This window comes from Trichoplusia ni, chromosome 18 (assembly GCF_003590095.1).
Source record: "Trichoplusia ni isolate ovarian cell line Hi5 chromosome 18, tn1, whole genome shotgun sequence".
In the NCBI taxonomy this organism is placed as follows: Eukaryota; Metazoa; Arthropoda; class Insecta; order Lepidoptera; family Noctuidae; genus Trichoplusia; species Trichoplusia ni.
Genome location: NC_039495.1, coordinates 1482864 through 1506214, shown reverse-complemented (window position 1 = coordinate 1506214; position 23351 = coordinate 1482864). Strand labels below are relative to the sequence as shown.

Sequence of the window (23351 nt, the reverse complement as noted above, 5' to 3'; positions counted from 1 at the left end):
TTAATTAACAAGAAATATGATATTTTTACACTACTTCACTACTATGTGAATATTCATATCTGGCAACCCTGGACATTAGTGAGAATGTTCATTTGTACTTCCATCTTTTGTTGTCGTATTTATTAAATTAACCACAATTAGTGTTGCCAGCTTTACCTTAACTATTCGACTTTTGTTTTGTTGGTTCCGTACAAATAAGTTGAAATAACTTCCTAAGGGGATATTTTGTTCTGTTGAATAAGTGCTCATTTGGTTTCATTTTATCTATTTTGTGGATACTTTTACGTTTTTACCCGACAGGATCCAAATTGATTCTTAAGTTGTTTGTATTTTTACTTTCTCTGTATTATTCAGAATGCAATAACAAAATATCACTGTGTATGTTTTGAATGGGTAGAAAGTCGTAAGCTGTTATGACATACAATCTCGAAGTTTTGGGAAAATTAAAAGGGTTTTATTTGGTTTAAGGCCGATTTTTCAATCGCCAGATAACTTTTACTCGACGAATATGTTTGACGTTTTGACAGCTTTTGTATAGAAAATATGTCAAACGGCCATATTTATTCCTCAGATAAAAGTTATCTGACGATTGAAAAATCGGGCCTTAGCCATTCCAGTCCCACTATCGTTCAAATGCCGATTTTATTCGTCTACTCAGTTTGGTGACTCCTTCTGACCAATTGTTGTGTCATGCAACCGTATTGTCCCACAGTCTTATTTGGGATCATCCTAATCACTTTCTTTCCTTCCATAAAGCACAATTACTTTAAGGATTTCAAAGCATAATACTCAAAAATTTGGAATATCGAAAATAGAGAGTTATCACACTATGACAAACAAATATATTATATCTAAACTGGACATATTGGACTGCGCGTATACCCGAGTGGTTGGGGTCATCACGACAAATCAAGGTGTCGCTGGTCGAACCCCGTGTAGGACAAGCGTTTGTGTGATCCACTAATACTTGTTCTGAGTCTGGGTGTCTTTGTGCATGTTAATTGTTATTTTTTAAACCCCCACCGATATAAGGATTACATCTCTTACTGCGGTAGTAGTTTTTTTTCTAAATAAAAGAAAATATTTGTATGATATTCTCATTAAAACTTTCCAGTACACGTTACACGTTTCTTTCAATCCCCGAATGTTAATATTTCGACATTCCCGTTAAATATTTGTTTGCTCACGATGGCTGGCCTGGTGCCAGTACTTCATGCTTTGATGGTCGCTGACGAGGTTGACAGGAACACCGCTGTGTATCCTCGATCACAGGAGAAGCTTACTCAACCTAATTAGTCATTATACTTCAAACGTGTTTTGTGACACTGAAAAGTAAAAAAATGTCGTCGGGGTTTTTTGATGTTTTTTTTTTGGGTTTGAATGTAATATAATAAAAACCAATGGGATTTATTAAAAAATATTAAAAATTACAAAACTTTTTTTTATGCATAGGCCTTATCAGAATTCTTCTTTAATTTTGGAAAAAAAAAATTAGACCTCTAAAAACAAATTCACTCACAGGTTACTTCCTTTTTTTCTAACTTTTAAACATGCAAATTAATTTAAGGGTTAAGATAACAAAATTACAAGGGTAAAGATAACAACACTTCGTAAAGAACACAACCAAAAGTACTTTCATAATTTTTGATACCTCACACACACACAACCTGAAAACACGAGATATTTAGAAAGCACTTAGTGAGTGATGAAATTGGCGAAACACTTTCGTCGCCGAGCGTACCTTTTTACATTCGTGTCGTAATGGCATCTCGATAAGCGACGCCAGCACTATTCACTTATAACAACGTTTTGGCGTTCTGACAGCGACTGTACTTCGCATTTTATGTACGGGAAAATTCTGTTTTACACGCGTTTTGTGTGTGACTTATGAGTTATGAAAGATTTAATTTAATTTTACATGTACAACTTCATTTTATTAGCACGGAAGGGAAAATGTTTTAGTTTTAAAACAAAATCGAAAATAAAATGTAATTTCATTATAAATCCCCTTTGATGTATCTTATTTTGTCTCAATACCTAAGAAAAACACACGTAAGTTTACTCAAGAAAAATAAAAAACATATGTTTTCACACACAACATGGCACGCGACACGAACAATCAGCAACTGTCAACACTCAGAAAAAGAATAAATAATATTACAACCATCTTAATCCAAACTTGTTACTAAGCACACAATACTAACTTTGTATACAGCCAACTGTACAAATATCAAAATGTAGGACATTTTATCAAGCGATCGACAGAATACAACAAAATTGTACTATGAACCAACAATGTATCCGTTGTGGGAGCGAGATAGCACTATCCGCAGTGTACAGCGTTGTCTCGCTTCCACGAACCACATACTTACTATAAGTGTTCATAGTACAGGCGTGGTTGTCAGTAGAGTTTCTTGATATCTCGTCGTGAGCCAGATCTGATAGTTGTGTTTCAGTAGCGGTAGACTTGGTGGCGCCTTCAGTATCTCATTTAAATAAATGTTTACTTTGAAGGGTGTTACAAAAAGTCTCTTAGATACTTGCAATTTTATGTCCGACGTACTCGCGGCTACGTATATTTTACCTTATAGACTTACATACGTACAAATAATACATAAGAATTAGTACCTAGTAGATTTGTAGTAATAATTGCAGCAGTACTAGCACAATGAAAAAATCTTCGAAAAACAGGATTCGAACCTGCGACTCCAGGCTAAGCGCGCCAGAGTGGCTTTCTCAACTAGCTTGAGTGAAACGTTTTAGGGATATTACTTCAATATCTTCTGTGGTTTCCGGGTGTAATTTACACATCTATGACAGTCGTTACGGGGAGTCGGAACCTTGAAAGTCTGACAACCAGTCTAACTAAGGGGTACCGTGATGCCCAGGTAACTGGGTTGAGGAGGTCAGATTGGCAGTCGCTCTTTGTAAAACATTGGTACTGAGCTGCATCCGGTTGGACTACAAGCTGAACCGTAAGAAAGGAAAAGGCTAGCATGATTTTTAGATTCAATAAATATTCTCAACAATCATCATTTATCAAATTTATAAACACTGTGTCACAACATTTAGATAGTCAGTATGTACTATGCAAATCGTAGCAAAACGCTTCCGTCGTGAACAAACGACAAAACCATGTCCGTCCCTCGAAGGGCGAAGGGACCGCCTACATTACACGGACAGAATACTAAAACATCGCCGACACGGAAAATTATGCGCAAATGTAGGAAAGAAGTTTGTTCATACTTTACATAGGTATTTGTGCTGGCGTTGGCACATTGGGGGATTTGAATACGAGGTCTAAAAGAGTATTTATTGAGAGTATTCTTTTTGAGTGTCTTGGTTTCGCATCTGAGGCGTGTAGCTCTAAGGCTCTCGACAGACGAACTGCAGTCCAAACATGAAGTCCGCTTTTTCACCTACTGCAGTAGAACGGTAATCGAACTGCACGATTGGTTTGCAGTTTTATTGCAATCGAGTCAACTGCAAAAATAATCCAATTGCAGTTGCAACTGCACTTGAACTGCAATTTGCAATTGGATTGCAGTTGAAATGCGGTCTTTCTGTCCAGAGCCGAGTGAGTGAAAATATGAAGAAGACGTATGATTTGTTACAATGATGTATTTGTTTCAGTAACTATTTAAAATATCATTCGTTTGTAAAACTATTTGTTGTCTATAGAGTCTGCTTAATATTTCTTGTATGGATAGCAAGCAATTTCAGTTTTGCATCTTGTGCAGTCAATTTCTCGGCCTGCCGCTATTAATGTTCCCTTCAAAAGAATTTATTATGAAAAAATCTATTATCTAATTTTATATGCTAACTGAACATTTAACAGTAATATTTAAGCTTGCTAGAAACCGGAAACCATTCTTCTACACTTCCATCACAGCTAACCAATTAGTTATTGCACGTCTGTAAATATTTAGAAAATTTGTTTGAAATATGACTTCTACACATCTGCGTGAAGCACGTTTATACGTTTTCAGATGACATGAAGTTTTCATGTGCTGTAGCTAGTTTTACAGTACATATTTTATATGTATTTTTGTTAAATGTTTTTTCAGCTTTAGTAAGTACTAGTAGGTAAAGTATAAAGTCAACCTTATTTGTTGAGGGGTCCTATTACTAACTCATATAATATGGCGTCTTTCAATGCAAGAATCAAGAATCAAGAATCTTTATTTGCTAAGAATGTAGGTACAAGCATAAGATGTTACATGTAAATTAGTGAGATCCACTACAATCTACCTTACGGCGTGCAAATTATAAATTAATTAATACAAAAGAAAAAAACAAAATAGAGCTTAATTTTAAGTACATAGGTATTACAATTATTATCAAATTATTATTTTTGCGTCTTAATCTTGAATGTCAAATATTAGTAAGTTAGTCATAACAATCATAATTATTCATTCAATGTCGTATCATTTAAAAAGTCATTTACTGAGTAATAACATTTGGCCAATAGTAGTTTAGTTAGCTTAGATTTAAAAATGTTTGTCGGATTATCCTTGAAGCTATGAGGTACTTTATTATAAATTATAGGTCCCATTGCCAGAATAATTTTCCTTAACAGTGCGGTTTTATAATTACCGGAATGTAACAATTTCTTATATTTAGATCGCAATGGTCCGTTTCGTGCTCTTAATTTGGCAATTGACGGAAACAAGTGCAAATTAGTTTTCACGAACATTGCCACCTCTAATATATACAGACAAGGGAAAGTGAGTATATTTAGAGACCGAAACACAGGCTCACAACTGTCTGTGCTTTTAAGGTGTGATAAAGATCGTATGCACCGTTTCTGGGCCCTAAAGATCTCCTCCCTCTCACTAGAATTACCCCAAAAAATGATCCCAAATCTTAACTGTGACGCAACTAACCCATGATATGCAAGTACAAGTGTTTCTTTGCTAACTTTTTGTGATAGATGATACAGTTGATAGGCTAATTTATTTAACTTTTTACATAATTTTTCGGTCTGGGGTTTCCAAGTTAATTTATTGTCAATCTGAATACCTAGAAACTTTGCTACACACGTTGTATCTACTTCCTGTCCATTATAATTAACGCTTATATCATCGGCGCGTGTCCTTTGATAGAAGTGCATGATATTCGTCTTTTTTAAATTGATTATTAAGTTATTTGTATCAAGCCAGTTTACAATAGTTTCCAATGTCATATTAATTTCTCTTTCATAGTTTTCTTTATTGTTACATTTAACTATGGCCGTACTGTCGTCTGCGAATAGTACCATGGGTTGTTGTATCTGTCGTGGTAAATCATTTATATAGACGAGAAACAAAAGAGGCCCTAAGACACTTCCCTGTGGTACTCCGTATAGTACTTCTCGACCAGCTGACATGTATTTAAGCTCGTATTTAGTTTTAAGGCATATTCGGGATATTTCTGTATGTTGAATTCGACTAGTTAGATAGGATCTTATTAATTCTAGGACATTACCCCTAATTCCGTAATTATATAATTTTTCTAAAAGGATATCATATTTTACATAAGTAAAGTGCACCAGTTTCACTTCAAAGGATAGACCCAATTTTTCTCAAAAACTGGTTATCCGTTTTCTTTTAAAACAATTTACATTAAATCAATATACCATTTTCTTAAAATCCGGCGATCTTTATAGACAAACTAATTGATCCGGTTTCACTTCAATAAAAAAAAAACATTCGAAACATCGTACCTTTAGGAGAGTTAAATAAATAAAAGCAAACAACAGCACACAAAAATACAATTACCGTAGAAGGAAAATCATTTATCTTTTGTTTTTTTTTTATGAACCTTTTCTACAAAAGCGAGCTGACCAGGTGTAGGACAATCAAAGCTTTTAAACTTCACACAGTTTTCCTCCAAAATTTTCTTAGAAGAATAATTATAAGAAGCACAATAGTCTCACGTAGCTGTATATAGAGTAAGAGGCATTGACCTATTTACAGAACTGTTACAAAGGGCTGTTACATTGTTCTTTGATTCCTGCATAAACGTAAACGATGAAAATAAATCGAGGTAATTAATTGAAGTGCCGATTTATGAATGAAATTGGTAATCTTAATTTTAGGTGTAAGTTGGGTAATGTAATAGCGGCGTTAGTTTACCTATATAATTTAATTTTAGTTTCAGTGGAACAAAATGAAGTTACAATCTTGACAGCCTGCCATAAACTCTTTAAAAACAATTTGGTTTTGTCAAAATTTAGTTTCAGTTTTGTAACTAGATGGCGTTGTTCATTTAGACACATTCTCTGGATGTTGGTGTAAGATTTTTCAGTGACCGGCGAATATGGCTATATATATAGCTTTCTCTTAAGTTTTTTGTCATAGCGTCAGTTTTTACGATAAACACTGTTTCTAACATACTCCTTAATTACTTCGATCTGTTCAATACTATGTCCACTTAAAACATGATCTACTGATAACCTATCATATTAATAAATGCAGAATATTCAATACACTAATGATCCCTTTCACAGCATCCCCTCAGTTCTTACAGATGAGCTCTCAAAGCTTGTAATGAAGGTGTCGGCATCGTGTCGTGTCGCTGTAAGTTATTCATTAAAAAGCAATTATCTTGGTAACTGCGTCCGAGTAGACCACGAGTCACGACCCTTGATGGTGAGGGTAATAGAGTTGACTATCAAGTGTTTATAACTGAGTAGTTTTGAATAATTCGGGCTTGGAAAAACTATTTGAAAGGCAAAGGGCTGACCATACACCATATACTGTTTTTTACAGGAATTTCCCTCGTTTGTTTTTAAACACATTAAATCTTTTTTTCGCATTACCAGTTCGTTTTACCTTTCCTATGTGACATTTGATTAACAACGTCAGCACCACCTGCCCGAATCATCGATAGGACAGTAGTCAAAGGCTCTTAAAAAGCAAACACTACGAATTTAATTCTTTGAATGCGCCTAGGATCATTTTCTCACCGTCTTATAAGTCCTGGAAAACCTCCCATTTGAATCAAAAGCTTTTGATTTTAAGACTTAAAACATAACAAACGTAGTTTTTATGTGGATTTGGGGGCTACCACGTCCTCTTAAAACATCACTATCGCGTTCGTACAAGCGAGACAGCACATAACATGCCGTATAGCACCATCATCCCACAACTATGGTTGATAAACAGAGTCAGTGGTAGGCCTCTCAGTGCATGCTGTATCGCGATCTCCTCTATTCAAGCTGCCTCTTGACCTACAAGCGAACTGCCGAACTGTTTGACTCACATCACGCTCAGTGAGTGCTGTGTCGGGACTAACAATCAGAACGCTTGGTTCTTTAGAAGTGTCATGGAAAATGTCAATAGGTACCTCGTTGACCTCATGGAATCATTTTGTTGGCAACTATGTGTGAATGTCTAAGTTCTAGAGTTTAAAGTTCTCAGTTTTTAATACTACGTGGTATACGAAATCAGGAGTGAAATACGATGATAGAGAAATGATATTTGAATGTCAATTTCTTTCATTGAAATAATACCACAAAAATCAGTATCTCATTATTTTCACAAAAGTGTGCTATCAAATCATTAAAAGAAAAAACAGGTAATGCGGGAGATGGGGCGACCCCCTTTTATTTTGTTGCTGCACCAGCTCCAGAAAGAGATCCCTGTTAATTTCGACTGCATAACGGTTCATAAGGTACACCTTGTTAACAGACTTACCGACAGCTGAACCTAAATGATACGGTTTCATTTTTGTCCCTCCGGTGATAAATCCAAATTTGACTATCTACACTAAATCACAGAAAAATCTGTGCTTTTATCATTCTATATAATAAAATGGTTCCTTAAAGACATTAAAATGTAATAACTATCAAAGAGGACGAACGCCTCAGTCCGAGGCAACGAGAGTGGTACAGTACACCACACATGTTCACCAACCACGTGACGTTAACATCAACCTTAAGTCAAAGGTATAAGGTTTAATATTTCAATACATAGTGATGTATGATGTGTGTTCGAGTGTACGTAACCAGAGTACGTGTAAGGGCTGTTATCAGAGCAAACGCTATTAAATTGTGGGGACTCCCAGATATGGGGCAACGGGGGTGTTAGACAAGTAGAATGCAGAAGTATAGGTTTGTGGTGTCTTTGAGTTAAGATTGATATTAATGTCCTGTGATTGGCGAACATGTTTCCGTGTTTGGTGTACTATGCCACTCTTTTTTTTTCTTATTTTAAATACGACTCGCGCAGTAAGAAATTTAATCCTTGTGCCACGGGGGTTTTCACAAAGGTATAAATCACATGCACAATGACATCTGGATTCAGAACAATCATTCGTGGATCACACAAATAATTTTACTTTACGGGGATCGAAACCGCGAGGCGATGTGCTCAGTGGGTTTTGCGTGGTGACCTGAACCTCTTGGCTAACCATTACTACCATTTTGTTACAATCAACGATGAGATTAAAAAAAATATGATAACTCACCTTCTGTAATCCAATTTTACATTGTCACAAATGTAAAGACGGCTACACACTTGACCTGGCTATTGTCACCTAACAAAGCGACGTGACACAGAACAAATCTCAGTGAGAACTACCCTTATTATTTTATGCGGAGTCCTTTATGAACGTAATAGTGATAATAGTACATTTTGTTTAATGAACCTTGGAGGAATGTTTTTATGTTTCGTTGAAAATACAAGGGAAAATGTTGATTGTAATTTTGTTTAGCACTTTTACTAGTTATAAATTGAGTAAAGTCTACGATTTTATAACAGGTACAGAAAGCTTTGAGATGTAATAACAATTTGACGTCAGTATTTGACAGTTTGCAATGATTTTGTCTATTGAGAGGGACAACATATTTAAGTCTCTGGACTATGGCGGATTACCCAAGTGTGTCAGTAAAGGGTTCTATTTTTCAAGCTTACGATGTTTGTATTTTTGTTAATTTTCTTAGATTTCCTCTGGCAGAAATTTTCATACTGAAAAAGACCAATTGAGCACATAATATTGTCTCTACATATTTTTCTCAAAAAAAAACTCATACAGCCACACCATACCTTTAACATTTTACTTGAAAAAAATATCCCCCCTTAACCTCCTCCACGTAGTCGTCCATTACCGAGTAACCGTCCCGTAACAAATTGAGTTGATGCGGCGATAACCGCCCGATATCCGCGATACAGCGGGAGACGAGAACGGAACTGTGAGGATAAGAGATGTTCATTACTAGGTTAAGGTAGCACAAGGTGAGGGAAAGAGGTGCTTTTTAAATATTAGACTTGGCTTTGGAAACACTTTTGATCAAGTCACTTGAATAATAGCCCACTTGTTTTAGGTTTAAACCTATAAAACTTGTTTTTTGCTTATGATGGTTCATATGATATAATATATTTTTTGTATATATCCTCAATTTTCATTTGGCTTTGCCCCTGTGGCTTTTGTAATAAAAACTATCAAGAAAAAATAATAAACCAATGAATTAAGAATTTCCTCCTATTGGAATTGGTTAAAATAATCGTTGGTGGCGGAGTATTTATTTTGTCGACGTCGACTGCACTTCAAATGGTAGTACAGTACATACAAAACTACAATAGAAGGCAGGATACATATACACAGAGAGAGTTAAAAGCTTACGTAGGGAACCTTCACCCAGACACGGCATAGTCATGATCATCGTCATTATCAGCCTTGAAAAACCCACTACTGGGCATAGATCTCCATTTTTGCCACTTACCTATGTCTACGTACAGTATTATATGTTAAAAAATATCAAGTTATCTGTAACATTATGAAACAATTCCCCACATCGCCCTTGTAAGTCTGGCGTCATATAAACTGCGACTAAAATGGATCTATGCGAGAGATTTATGGTTTCTGAAGATGTAGACACTGCGGGTTATGTCACTATTATGTTTATTCCGTATTCTTTTAAGAGGAAACATGTTTAGGTTAATGTCGGGAAAAAATATTTTCTTTGGGGTTCGCTTATATCGTGAATAGACAACCAAAAATGCTGTTTAAGGTACCTAAAATTAATTTACACTAAAAAATTTAATGTACGGAAGACATAGGTTTTAGATTATAAAATATTTTCTGTTTTATTGCTGGGCAAACTTGTCTCCAATTTGACTTTTAAATGTTCTTCACTAAGTAAGGTCACACCAAGCTCTAAAGAGAAAATTGATAATTTTTAAAGATTTTTTATTTTTGTAAGTTAAACCTTAAGTATTAGACAATTAAATGCTATATGAAAGTCATATGATCGTTCCATATAAAATACAATCTTACAAACGAATCTGGTCACACCAAGTGCCAACCCCAACATACTCTTAACTTGAGGAAAATGCTCCTCGGAAAAGACATAAAACAAAATAATGAGGTTACAGGCATTAAGAGAAAGTTTCGTGACTTCATTGGTTGAATGGTTCCATCGAATGTTCCAGATCAACGAATGTGGAAGGATAAGAATCCATCGATAAGACTTGATATATAACCACTTAGATATATGTATACATGAACTGTGTATTAACTATGAGTTCCTAAACAAAGGGATCTTTTTTGGATTCTTATGAATATTTGTGTATGTGGTTAGGTCTGAACATCTAGCTTGTTCGCCCCAATGTGTCTTTTTATTCGCTTATAATGTTTCTTCCTTCGTCTTGGAAAAACAACGTTTGCGGGGTCAGCTGGTACCTATATATTAAAATGAATATTAGCATAATAATATTCTCATTGCTGGCTTCCTTTCTTTTTTTTCACCTAGTTTCTTATGCAACCAGTCTATTAAAAAGATGACGCTTTTTCGTTGTTTAGCCAAAATTCTAAGATGGATTATCTAGAGCTGAATGTAGCTACATTTTATGGCGATTTTGGCACTAATATCTGCGGATAACTTTTTTGTAAGCTTGTAGTTGGGTGCTTTTTCGTCTCTTGAATGTCTCAAGCTGTAAAATATGTATTTCTTTTAGGGTTTTGTACCCATAAAATAAAAACTTTTATTTCAAATAATCCGTTTCGCACTTTAACGTTACATTACTGACTCTAGTTGCACGGTTCCAAAGTGTCCTTCTTATGGAGGAGAACCGGCAAGAAACGCCATAAGTTACTCTTTTCAAAATAAAATGCCGCTACGAACAATTTTTAGGATGAAAAATATTGGTCACCAGTCAGCTCAATAAAAATACCTATGCAAGTTTGAAACGCATTTAATTACTTTGATCTCATAATATTGTTAACATTCACAGATCTGAAAGAATAATTTCACTTCTATCCATCTTGCATGGTTAAAACTTTCCAAAATATTCATCACGTATCCAGTTTTGGCGGAGAGGGGAGGTGATGGAGGGACAGCTACAAATTGCTCTCCACATGTCTACGTCAGTCATCTCATAATATTGTTATTTTTACACAAATATGATTGATTATAATACTTCGTCTGTGTCTTTGGAATCGCTTTGTGGTGGTTGATGCATATTTTGTCAAAAACAAATTCTATTACAAGCTGTTGTGCTGCGAATCTTTGCAAGTAATGTTAATGTAGTTTTTTGATTGCCACTTCCAATTTTCTAAAAACTACGCAGTTGTAATTTTTTTAACAAATCTGCGGAGTCAGTTTCTCTTCCTATTTCTATTAAATTTTATATTTCTTTAAAGATAGTGATGAAATCTCAGCAAATTTTAATAAATACTTAAAAAATTATTTCCAGTCTATCGCTTCATAAGGAAAATGCTTAACAATAGAAGTTACCAGACACCCAAAAAACCATCCTGACACAAATTCTCAAAATCCAAATTCAAGATTCGAACCACAAAAACGAAAAATGAAACCCATTTCTGTCAATACCCTTAATAAATCGAAGCACACATTTATGCGGTCTCTGAACAGTCTCCACAATCACATCTCCACAATCACGTTACACTCTTGCCAGTAAGCAGGAAGTAATATCGGCTCTAATAGAATCTCTATCGACCTCGGCGGTACTTTTGATCTTTCGCTGATTGCCGCTGGAGGCTCCATAGTTGCCAATAGTTGCTAGTTTCTTGTTATATGACAATAGTTTTAGGGTAACTATATCGAGTATAGATGTTAAGGCATTGAATACTAAGCAAGTTGGCAAGCACTTACTATTTCCCACGAGATTTTGGGGTACCCCCAGTTTGAGTGCAAGAATTTCAACTGTCGTTTTCAATTGTGAAAGCAGATATAGAATAACAAACATTGAAAGAGAAAGAAACCAGTCTTCTCAAGAAACTTGGATCAAATATTTGCAACACACAAATGTTTGTCCCAAGCTTTAGTACAAAGTGGAATTTCGATCACCGCATTACCATTCAATAAACTAGCACTTAAACACTCACGTGCATTTGCAACTCTCGGAATATTTTCAGCTAAACGATCGTAAACAAACAATAAGTCTTATGATGCCTTTAAATTCTGGTACTAGCTCAACTTTAAGTGCACGTGTGATAAATTAAGGGCAAGGCAAAGTTAAACCGGCGTTTGGATGGCGTCCAGTGGTTGCGTCTTCCAAAACTCTTGCTCTATTCAATAAAGTACAATACACATAAACTTGTCTTTATTAATTTAATATATAAGCTTCAGATGTTATTTGGTAAATTATTGAATTCTTCCCTTTTCCATTCTACTTAAGTGATGTTAATTTATTGAAAGAAAATTTTCCTAATGCCCGTGGAATACACGATATCTTTGCATGTGCATTGGGTGTTTATTTGCGAAGATTTAAGGTTTGACAAGTTTAGTACTTCAGTATATTTTGGTCCCAATATTAGAAGACTCCTTTGATCAAAACAAAAACTGCTTCTTATCAAGTCTACAACATCTCAATTTTGATGGTCGCTCATGAGATCTATCGAACAATTGGAAGAGCAGACACCTTTCCAAATACTTATTTACGTCATCTTTTCAGATAAAATCCGCAAGAAGTATGCAGGGCTCGGTGACACGGTGGTCTCAGTGCGGCTGGAGCGGGCGCCGCGCGGGGGTCTGGGCCTCAGCCTGGCAGGCCACAGGGACCGCAGCCGCATGGCCGTGTTCGTCTGTGGCCTGCACCCTGCCGGCGCCGCAGCTAAGGCCAGTCCACCGGTCAAGGTCGGAGATGAGATTTTGGAGGTAAGTTGGTTACGTTGTCCTATTGTTGAAGTGGAGAAAAAGGATTTGAGCTTTTTGGGAACGATAAATGAATGATTTGATAAGTGAAATATGACCGATACCGATTAATCTTAGTAATGAAATTCGAATTCGCTGCACCAAGAAAACTTGACAGCCAGAAAAATCACTTACATTTGCTATTAAGAAAAAGTTAATAAATACACGACACAATTGACACTACTGAACTTTTGAGTATGCAACTGCGAGTTATAATATTTTATCAGTTTATATTCTCCTAAATGTCAAAAGGTCACCGTCCACTTTTGACACTCATCCAAGCTCACAATTGAGTCAAAAAGTGATCAGTAATGACGAAAACAAATGATCATGTCTTGTCGTGTCGCTGTTCATGTAGACGCCCCGCATTGGAAGCGGTCCAAACTACAGACCGCGGAGATTTATCACAGCGATATATTACACTGAAACATAGACGTCTAAAAACCCGTTCCCACTAAACAAACAATCTTCGGTTTGATTGGTTTATTTTGTGGGTTTTTGCAAAGAAACATCCTCTTATGTCATGTCTTTTGGCTGTACAAACTCTTTTGATTTATCCATTTCATTTCTCAGACCTAGTACGATATTAAGAATTTGTCCATCGATGCCGTGGAGCTAAAGTGGCTGATGTGATTTGGCGCTTCGGTAACGAGACAAAAGTTTCTAAGAGCGAGATCAAAGTATACAAACTAGTTATGTGAAAAAGGGACAGCGATATATTTTTGCTCTTGCCCGACGTCCCAAGTAACATCGTTCGCCCTGTACGATACCTACACCATAATCACGAGTGTCTCTCATTACCGACGATAATAAAATGATCTCTTCTCGATCCAACCACTTAATGATCGACTCAGGAAGTCGCACTTCCTTCATGAACCATTCTTTATAAGGCCTGTTCCAGGTCAATGCTAATCTGCGTAGCAGAGTCCACATACAGACGAACTTTTACAGCAGTCGACCAAGGGACTCCCTAAATGTATCGCTGACTTGTGGTACATGTAACATTTTTTTCTTATGCCAAGCAGAAATAGTCTTTACGTTGACGTCTTATAGCTTACAATCATATAAGTAGATAAAACAGTATCTTTGCCACTTAAGATCATCCAAAATTGTCAATTACTTTATACTTTAATACTTTTCCACACATCTTGTTGCCCCAGTGTTTGCCAAAAACTGATCAATGAAAACGTTTCTTTACATTCAGACATTTGACGTCTTCTGTTACATTTTATATGTATACAAAATAGTATAGATCTTTATATAAACTGTTGTCTGGATTCCTCGATCCGTATAATACGCGCGATAGTGAATCCCATTGAATTCTTAGCGTTTGAACACGAAGCAAGTCGTTATTTCTGTTCGGCTCTCAAGCAATTACAAACGTTCTCGTGTTGTGTTAGAATTTTCTATATGGAAATCAGGTATGTAGGAAAAGTACTCTTTCATAAGAATTAGAATCACCATTACGAAATTGTGTAAATTAATCGTTATGTAAAGAAATTGTCTTTCTTTGAATTGGCCGTCCAGCTGAATGCTAGCTGTGTTTAGACTAGTGTTGTTACATTTAAGGCGAACATTGTATCACGATTGTCCGCATATTGATCCCGCAGTGACACAAATACCACAGATACTACTTTGCGGGTTGAATCCCTAATGTCATCGACCCACACCAAAGGCACGATTTCAGGATTTGTCGGACTTGCACCGCAAAGCCTTGTAGCTTCCCTGTTTTGACCAGAATGTTCTCGAATTATCCGCAAAATCCCTTCCACGCATTTGTCAGCACGTATTTTAGCACTACCAGTCACAGTACAAGCATCCAGCTTGTTGTTTCATTCATCAAAACCTCAATTAACAGAAGCGGCACAACATAATGAGGTAGATGTGTATTTGAGGTTGATCTGTTTACGTAAATTAGCGTTCGTCTGTTGTTTCGTGTGTGGCACTGGCAGGAAGCCAATAGAGGCACGACTGTGAGTAGCGGAGCGGAAAGCGGGGCTGGTTAGCTTTGGCTGGTGTTTTCCTATTTTCGAACTCAGACGATCGTTTCTTGATCCCCCGTTTTGACAAAGCCTTATTCAAAATCGAAACATTTTTTATAACGTGTAGTTATTTAAAAGAACTTTCGGAATGTTGGTATTATTACTGATTGTACTTTGCGCGGTTCAATAATGAAATTCTTGTAGATAAGACTTTCTATGAAAATCCGAATGTCGGTTAGTCTTTTAAATCACAATAATTACTTTATCCTGGTGTAACCCAATCCTGAGTCTGAGCTCCGAAATTAGTGATTTTGTGCAAGATGGGATCTATAGTTCTCTCTCTTTTCAACGTATTGTTTTATCTTGCGTGCTTTCATTCAATTCTATTTACTTAGTCAAGTCAAGTATGTAATTTAAACCGAAATGTAAAATAATCCGCTCCCGCTCCGCTCATGACTAAGTAATGTATACAAAACGAAACAAGACTAAAAACTATTCTGATGTAAAGCGCGGCGCGATTGAAACATTAACTCAAAACGTAACACGTTCAATGTATTGAGCTTTACTGGAGATCTCGGACGGTTGCAGTCCCAAAGGAACAATTTACAAATACCACAGAAATAGTACTTGAGTGGCTTGTTGGTCTAATGGTTAGTGGTGATGACTGCTATACATGAGGTCGTGGGTTCGATTCCCACTCTAGAAGTTAGCGTGAATAGTACGATCGTTTGTGATGCGTCTTTGTGTATTTACCTATATTTTGTAAGTTTAGCAGTTGTCTACTATTCATAATGCAAGCTTTGCTAAGATAGAGACTAAATGGCGTTGTGTGAACTTTTAGGACTATTTTGTTTATTATAATGTCAAGAACAAAAATGGGTAAAAAAACATAAAGATAAACATGTGTATCTCGGGAACAAAAACAGCGTTTTTCATTTTCCTGTATAGTATTCTTCGTTAACAATACCTATCCGTAAAACATTTAAAAAGGTACATAATTCTTTATGTCCTAAGAATAAACGAACAGAAATACGACCTATTGCGAGCAAACCCACTGCATTAAAGCTAGTAAACTGACAGACAAACAGCTGAACACTTAATTGGATAATTGAGACGGTAACATGAAATGCGCCTGATAGAATATAATAGCAAACTCCACTTTATACACGTTGCTGTTTATTTTATTTAGGTGCAGCACTATTTGATTAATATTTTATACTAGAGATTAAATGTTTTTTGACAACAAAAACATACATATGCTTCATTTAAAATTCGATCTTCCATACGTCGTTCAATCCAGTTACCATGGCAACCTGTAACTGTTTTCAAGTAACAGTGTTTTTATTTGTTATAGGTGAACGGCATCGTGTTGCACGGGAGATGTCATCTTAACGCTTCGGCTATCATCAAAGGACTGGTCGGGCCTGTTTTTAAGATCATATTGTTAAGGTGAGTTATAAAAAAATGTAACTAATAATCTTAACCCTTTTTGTCTTGAAATCATTAATTAAAAACCCGAATTACATTCATAGAAACACAAATACTTGTTTAATGCGGGAATCGAACTTGCAAGAAATCGCACACAATTATCATAAGCGCTGTGCCCGAATCGGTTATCCTAATCCCTAACGAAATTATGTTGAGATAACACTTTTATACGCTCTAAAAGTGGACCAGCTTACTAATTATATCAGTAAAATAAATTGTAGGTACTCACACAAAAATAACTAACTTCATCAAACCGGCGCTTAATTATGAGCTAATTACCAATAACCCACAACAAATAGATCATTAACAACACATATTAACCTCCCACCTATCCTATATTATATTCTTAACCTGTCACATAGTATAACGTTCACAATGTAACCCCAAAACAACAGTTTAAGATTAATATCAGCCACTCAACCCGGTCGGTTGGTGATCTGAGAGACTTCCCCAAGTCAATCTCAAAGGGCCGTATGGACCACATTAAACTGACAAAAGATCCAGCTAACGGCTCTTTACATGGATCTATTATTACTAGAAAGGACAAAGCTAAGCGTTTTCGTCTGAAGTCGTTTTATTTCACGTAAAATAATATTACTGTATCTCGAAAGCATTTTACCTATACCTACTGTCACGGGTATCAATATGAAAAAACTTCATCATCAGATGATAGCATTGGCATTGGTCATTAATTTCTGTCATACCTTAAGTTATCTTGTAATGAATAAATTACAATTATGATAAACAAGCACAAGGAATTATCTTAATGAGTGGTTACAAAATTAAAAGTCAACGCTAAAGAATTTCAGGAAAGGCTCGGCAAAATAAACCTTTGTTTTGTAAACAGGAAAACGACTTAAAACACAGTTACTTCAAATAAAATCGCGTTGAATCCTTCCCCAATTACTAAAACAAAAACCAAGTCCCATCTAGTATCTTTCGATCCGTGGTCACCACGAAACGATTCGTATTTATTAGTCAGCCTCCCAATTTGGGCTATCTCCAGCCTGTAACTGTTGCCGACTTGATAGCTCTATTTATCTTCATCCCTTTATAGGGCGGGGGTAGTTAGAGATGGGCCCGTTTTATGACCCATTACGGTATAGGTTACGTGTAAAAACAGGGAGTGAAGTTCTAGAACATAAAACTCGTATTTTGGGGATCCTCAAATTCCAGGTTCTAGACTGTTCATTAAATAAAAACTACTCTCGCGTTGGAAATATTGTAATGGGTTTCACATACATTCAAGTCACATGCTCAGAAATACTTAGGCTTGGAGACAAGCATTCATGGATCAGACAAATGTTTGTCTTACGCGGGGATCGAATCCGATACACGTCAAGCACAGTTCTTTCGGTGTGGTAACGTCAATCACTCAGAAATTGCACTTACCTTCAAAAATTGCTTACTGCAAAATTGTTTAAACATTTTGAGTCCAGCGTAATCCTGACGCTCAAAAAATACCTACTACAGTGTGGCCTGAAAAATACTTTTCAATTTAATATCTAAACATAAGTTGTTGAATTAATTATGTTTTGGGAAATCCTAAATGAGGAAGAAAATCTTCCTCATTTGGGATTTCCGCAACTATAACTGTATTTGTACAAGAAATTGACTCTATGCCTAAAACATTAACTATCAGTCAACCATAGGATGATGCCGAGTTAACAAGGCCTGAACAAAAATGAGAACAGGATGATATAGTATAATATGACATAGCATGATAGGAAAAAAGAATAGGATATGTCGCAAACTAGAGTTCGTCGTTGAAACAAACATCTTCACTACAAGCTCTCTTGCAAAATTCGATGTAAGAATTATAACCGCTCCACACAATACACCATAAGACTATTTAACTAATTTATCGTAATCGCATTAGATGTCTTAGATAAACAACGACTGCACACACTAGATAACGTATTTATGTCATAATTGCGTAGACCGAATCACGCGGCTGCGACACACTTACGAGACTTATGTGAAACAATATTTGTCCTTATAAGGCGCGAAACCCCGTGACTTACTGGTTTTACTTCACTACTTAGTATAGAACAAAGTTCCTTTCTCTGCCCCTATTTGAATGCTGGAATCTTTAAAACTACTCAACGCATTTGGATGCGTGGAAGTGATTTTGGAGGAAGTTTTAAAATATAACCTATGCCAAATGTAGAAGAGAAACATATTAAATTTTGGAGGTTTCTAAACCTTTTCAAAATATGTTTTAAAATTATCAATACATTAGAATGTATTGATAATTTTTAGGTTTTCGTTGGCTTAACCCTGTGAGATATCTTAAATTAATGTTCTACAAAATTGTACACTCCTAAAAGATTTAAAAAAAGACAAGATTTTTCTTTTTCTGGGCACTCTTTCAGTCTCTCCCATACAAGGAAGGTTTAAGCATTAATGACCACACTAACTCGTTATTTTATATTCTAATATCCTAATCCCTTTTTCCTTATTATGTTTTCCTCCACCGTTTTGTAGGGAATGCCTTACTATGCTATACTTTAATTTTAAAAGTTCAACTCGCCTCCTTTGAAATCCAGCCTACAGCCTCGTGCATACAAATGCATAACACCACACAGATACCAAGACATTATTCCTTAATATAATCGTACTACGATTTCCTTGCATGTTTAGATACACTCTTTGTTGATTGGGCAACATACTTGTAAGTCTGAAGTGAGCCAGCAAGATCAATGCTCAAATGTTTCTTATATGGGAGAAAGCCAATGCCTATGAGTAGGACATCTATGGGCTGGAAATGGCTTTCTGTGTACCTCAGTAGCTATCCCATTTTATGGAATATTGCATCTAGAATTGTTACGTGCATCGAGTCTACATTGTAACGCTTTGAAAGTGTCTGGAAAACGCCTACCTAAAATTGAACTTTTGATTTTAATGTTTGAATTAAATTTACCCAAAGACGACCCCATATCACTTATAGATGAATTTCTATATATTTCTACTTGTTGGACAGACAAGTAAGGGTAGATTTTTTAACAGATGTATACGGATACTTATAAGGCTAATGTTTTTTTCTTTTTTTCAGACGGAAAGCGGCCTTAGAAGACGTAGCGGTCAAGCCCCTGACTCCTGCGCAGTTCCCGGTCGCTTTGGAAGAAGAGGTCAGTACATTATACTTCACTATACTTAGACAATGTCCAGAGGTTCCATGGAATAGTGCGGCATCATCATCATCATCCACAGCCTCTGTCTTCCTGGTACTGGGCAAAAGCCAATTTCTACGGTCCTGTGCTAGCCTCATCCGGACTCGATCCGACACCTTTACCATAACATCAATCCATGGAGATCATCAAATGGCTCCAAGCACTTTGGATTGAGCCTTACCAATGTTCTTCGTTTGCCTTGTGTGCGGTTATAGTAAACCTTTCGAACATACCTTGAGCCAAAGGCACAGGTATGTAAAAGTGATTTTTGAGATGGTCTGATCACGTAGGAACCTTTAAGCAAACATCGCTGTATTGTTGAATAAGAGCTTTGAGTCTCTAACTACTTTTAGATAATATATTTTAACAACTTTTATTGGATTCAAAAGTTTGCGTGATTTATAATTATAACGGTTTAATAATGCGTATTCATCAAGCAGTCCGATTAGTTTTAGACCCAACCGGACTCCTTAATCATGAGCTGACGCGAGGCCAAAGTCAGAAACTAATTGGACTTCATGAAAAATACCCTTAACTTAACAGTTATTTGATAAAAAATTGCGTCTATTTCAAATAGTCTTGTATTTTAGATAATAATTGTGTACTAATAATCTTTAAAAAACAAAAATATATGAAAAACCTACATTTAATGATACTCTGATATTCACATCGTAGCTTTACTATAATATATATGACTATGAGCCACACACAACGCTACAAGTTAAACTTTTAGGCCAAGGTAATGTAATTTCAAGTTAATGGATAGATCTAGAACAAAGTTAAACTTGACTTTCATTTTAAACTTGATCTACGGTCTAACTGCTATGTAATATGTAATTACTAACACCTACATTATCATTATTTGTAATACATACATATCTACATAGATATAAGAATCCTTGCAGTTTTGAGGTTTCATATCGAGGCTTTTAAAAAGGCTCTGGTGTCGCTTTTCTTCAATATTATATATATATTTCCAAATGTTCTAAGATATCGTTAATATTAATATTATATTAATTTTACTGCCCTGTTGGTCTAGTGGTTAAAGGCCTAACTGCTATATCAAAGGCTGTGGATTCGATTTCCACCTAGGACAAATGTCTATATGATGAGCTCGATTATTAAATTACATCCAGACAAATTTTGTGCTGTGTCTGGGCGTAATTTATGTACTTAGATATGCATTAAATCAGTTTATATCTAAATTATATAAAAAAAACGTCTGTTTGTCCCGCCTTCCATCTGTAATTCCTTTTATTGAACTATCATTACACATAACTATTAAAATAATACTCGAAACCTTTAAACAACAACTGTCAATTTTTCCCAATACCATGCGTGAATCTTTAACAATTACCGAACTCGGAATAACTAGTCCAAATACCAAGAGCTCACAAATACATAATGTAAGACAAATAACAGATATTTTACCGTAACTCCAAAATAGAACCGGTTTGTAACCGATACAGTAAACTTACTAATATAACTATAGTAGTTAATAGTTATAGCTACGTATATGACACATATAAGTTTAAAAATAAACTGATGATTATTTACTACACTAAAAATACCGGTCAAGTGCGAGCCTGATTCGTGAGCTGGAGGTTCCGTACGATAACTATAAAATCACTTTGTCGATAGAAAATGGTCACCTACTTTTATGAATGTACCAATCTATTGTCCCTTACCTCTACTAAATCTAGACTAATACATTTCATAATGTACATATTGTGTTATTCTACACGAAAATTACGTTCAAAATCTTCCGTGGGGACCACGCGACCAAACCAGCATTTATATAAACCTGGTTTCAGTATATCTGGCTAACTCCAAAATTTTATCAAAATCGGTTCTTCCGTTTCGGAGATTATCCCGAACAAACAGACGTGTAATAGACAGACACGTTTATCTAACCATCTACATATCTGTCAACAAACGTGTCTCTGTATATAATTATGACATTAAAATGTAAATTAAGTAATATTTAATCGTTGTCTGAATATGGCGCGAAAACATAAAACCAAAACAAGTATGGTAACAAAATGTTTTGTCTGTTTGTCTTACATTGTTTAAAGAGGTATAACGATATAATAAATATATGCACTGGAATATAATAACCTCTTTATTTTTGAAGTCGGTTAAAACAAAAACAACGTTTATTCTTGATAGCTGTTGCCCGCGACTTCGTCACCGTGGGTAGAAGATATAAGTTAAGATTTAGGTATACCTGCCCGGTTTTTTTTCACATTTTCCATTGTATCTTAGCTCCTATTAGTCGCAGCGTGATGGTTTATAGCCTAAAGCCTTCCTCGATAAATGGTCTATTCAACTCAAAAAGAATTTTTCAATTTGGACCAGTAGTTCCTGAGATTAGCGCGTTCAAACAAACAAACTCTTCAGCTTTATATATTAGTATAGATATACTCGTAGATAGATATAGATTATCAGACTGTGTTTTGTTTTACTGGGTAAATGTTTTTACTGTCACATGGTTAAAGCACTAGCTTGTTGTCCGGGCTTCACTCACATAATATGTCAATCGTATTGTGATAATCTTGTTTTTCAAAATCAAATCATACCGAGTTTTATGAAAATCGGTTCAGCAGTTTAGTAATAAAAACACAACAGACATACAAATAAGAATTACTTTAGTATTTATAACATAATGTGTTTCTTATTGTTCAACAAATAAATAAATATACATAAAACAAATATATCTACTAATAGTCTGTGATCTGAGTTACGAGCTATAGTTTTGGAAAGTTTCATCAAAACATGTTTGTTTATAATCAATCATTCAAACCGGAGAGTAAACAACTGATTATAAAAAAAACAACGTTCCTTCTGCAAATGAATAGAGGCCCAACAGTGGGATTGTAACAATTTATTGTAATTATGATGTATACGTATCGTTATTATTATATCTAATGCATTAATAATTAACTAGTATATGTGTTAGCACAGGCCACGTGCAAAAAACACGTGTTTATAGAAAACAGCACAAATAACTAACGAACAACTCCACTGAAACGTATTGTGTAACCAATATTGTTTATACTAATCAAAAATAAATCTTATTATTTACAAAGAACATATTTACATATAAAACCTGTTAAATATATGAAGAATTATTCTCAAACATCATAATATGTTATAAATCCGACCTTGATACGCTGTCTCGCTCGCACTCACGGATTTCGTGCCCCGCAGATTTTCGAAGCGTTTTCCTAACAACTATACTTCAAACGAAATTACACTTTAACATCTAACGCATAAAATGTATTATCGATTGTCTGACATATTTTTCAGTGTTTATCTTTTGCACCGATTCTAGAATGACGCATGTACGGTTGTTTAAACTGCGGGAATTGACTCGTATCACGTTGGGTTAAGGTTGAATTTTGTTTGTGAATTGATGTTGAGTTCCGGCATTCTTCTGTGGGTGTATACTAGACGTATTATCTGGCATTTTAGCAGTGTCATATTGAAAACTTAGTATTTAGCATGGTTTCGTAGAAGAAGTATCGCGTTCCGATATAAAATTATCATAAAATCTAAGTGATGACAATA

General features: G+C 35.5%; 1 protein-coding gene across 1 annotated transcript in view; it reads left to right on the top strand.

The window, feature by feature from the left end:
- The window catches only part of LOC113502759, a 153592-nt gene that overhangs the window by 107124 nt on the left and 23117 nt on the right, over positions 1–23351 (top strand). Inside the window, exons 25-27 of the mRNA XM_026884425.1 lie at positions 12900–13102; positions 16475–16569; positions 19664–19739. Of these exons, the coding sequence (XP_026740226.1) occupies positions 12900–13102; positions 16475–16569; positions 19664–19739 (374 nt within the window). The remainder of the gene's footprint in view (positions 1–12899; positions 13103–16474; positions 16570–19663; positions 19740–23351) is intronic.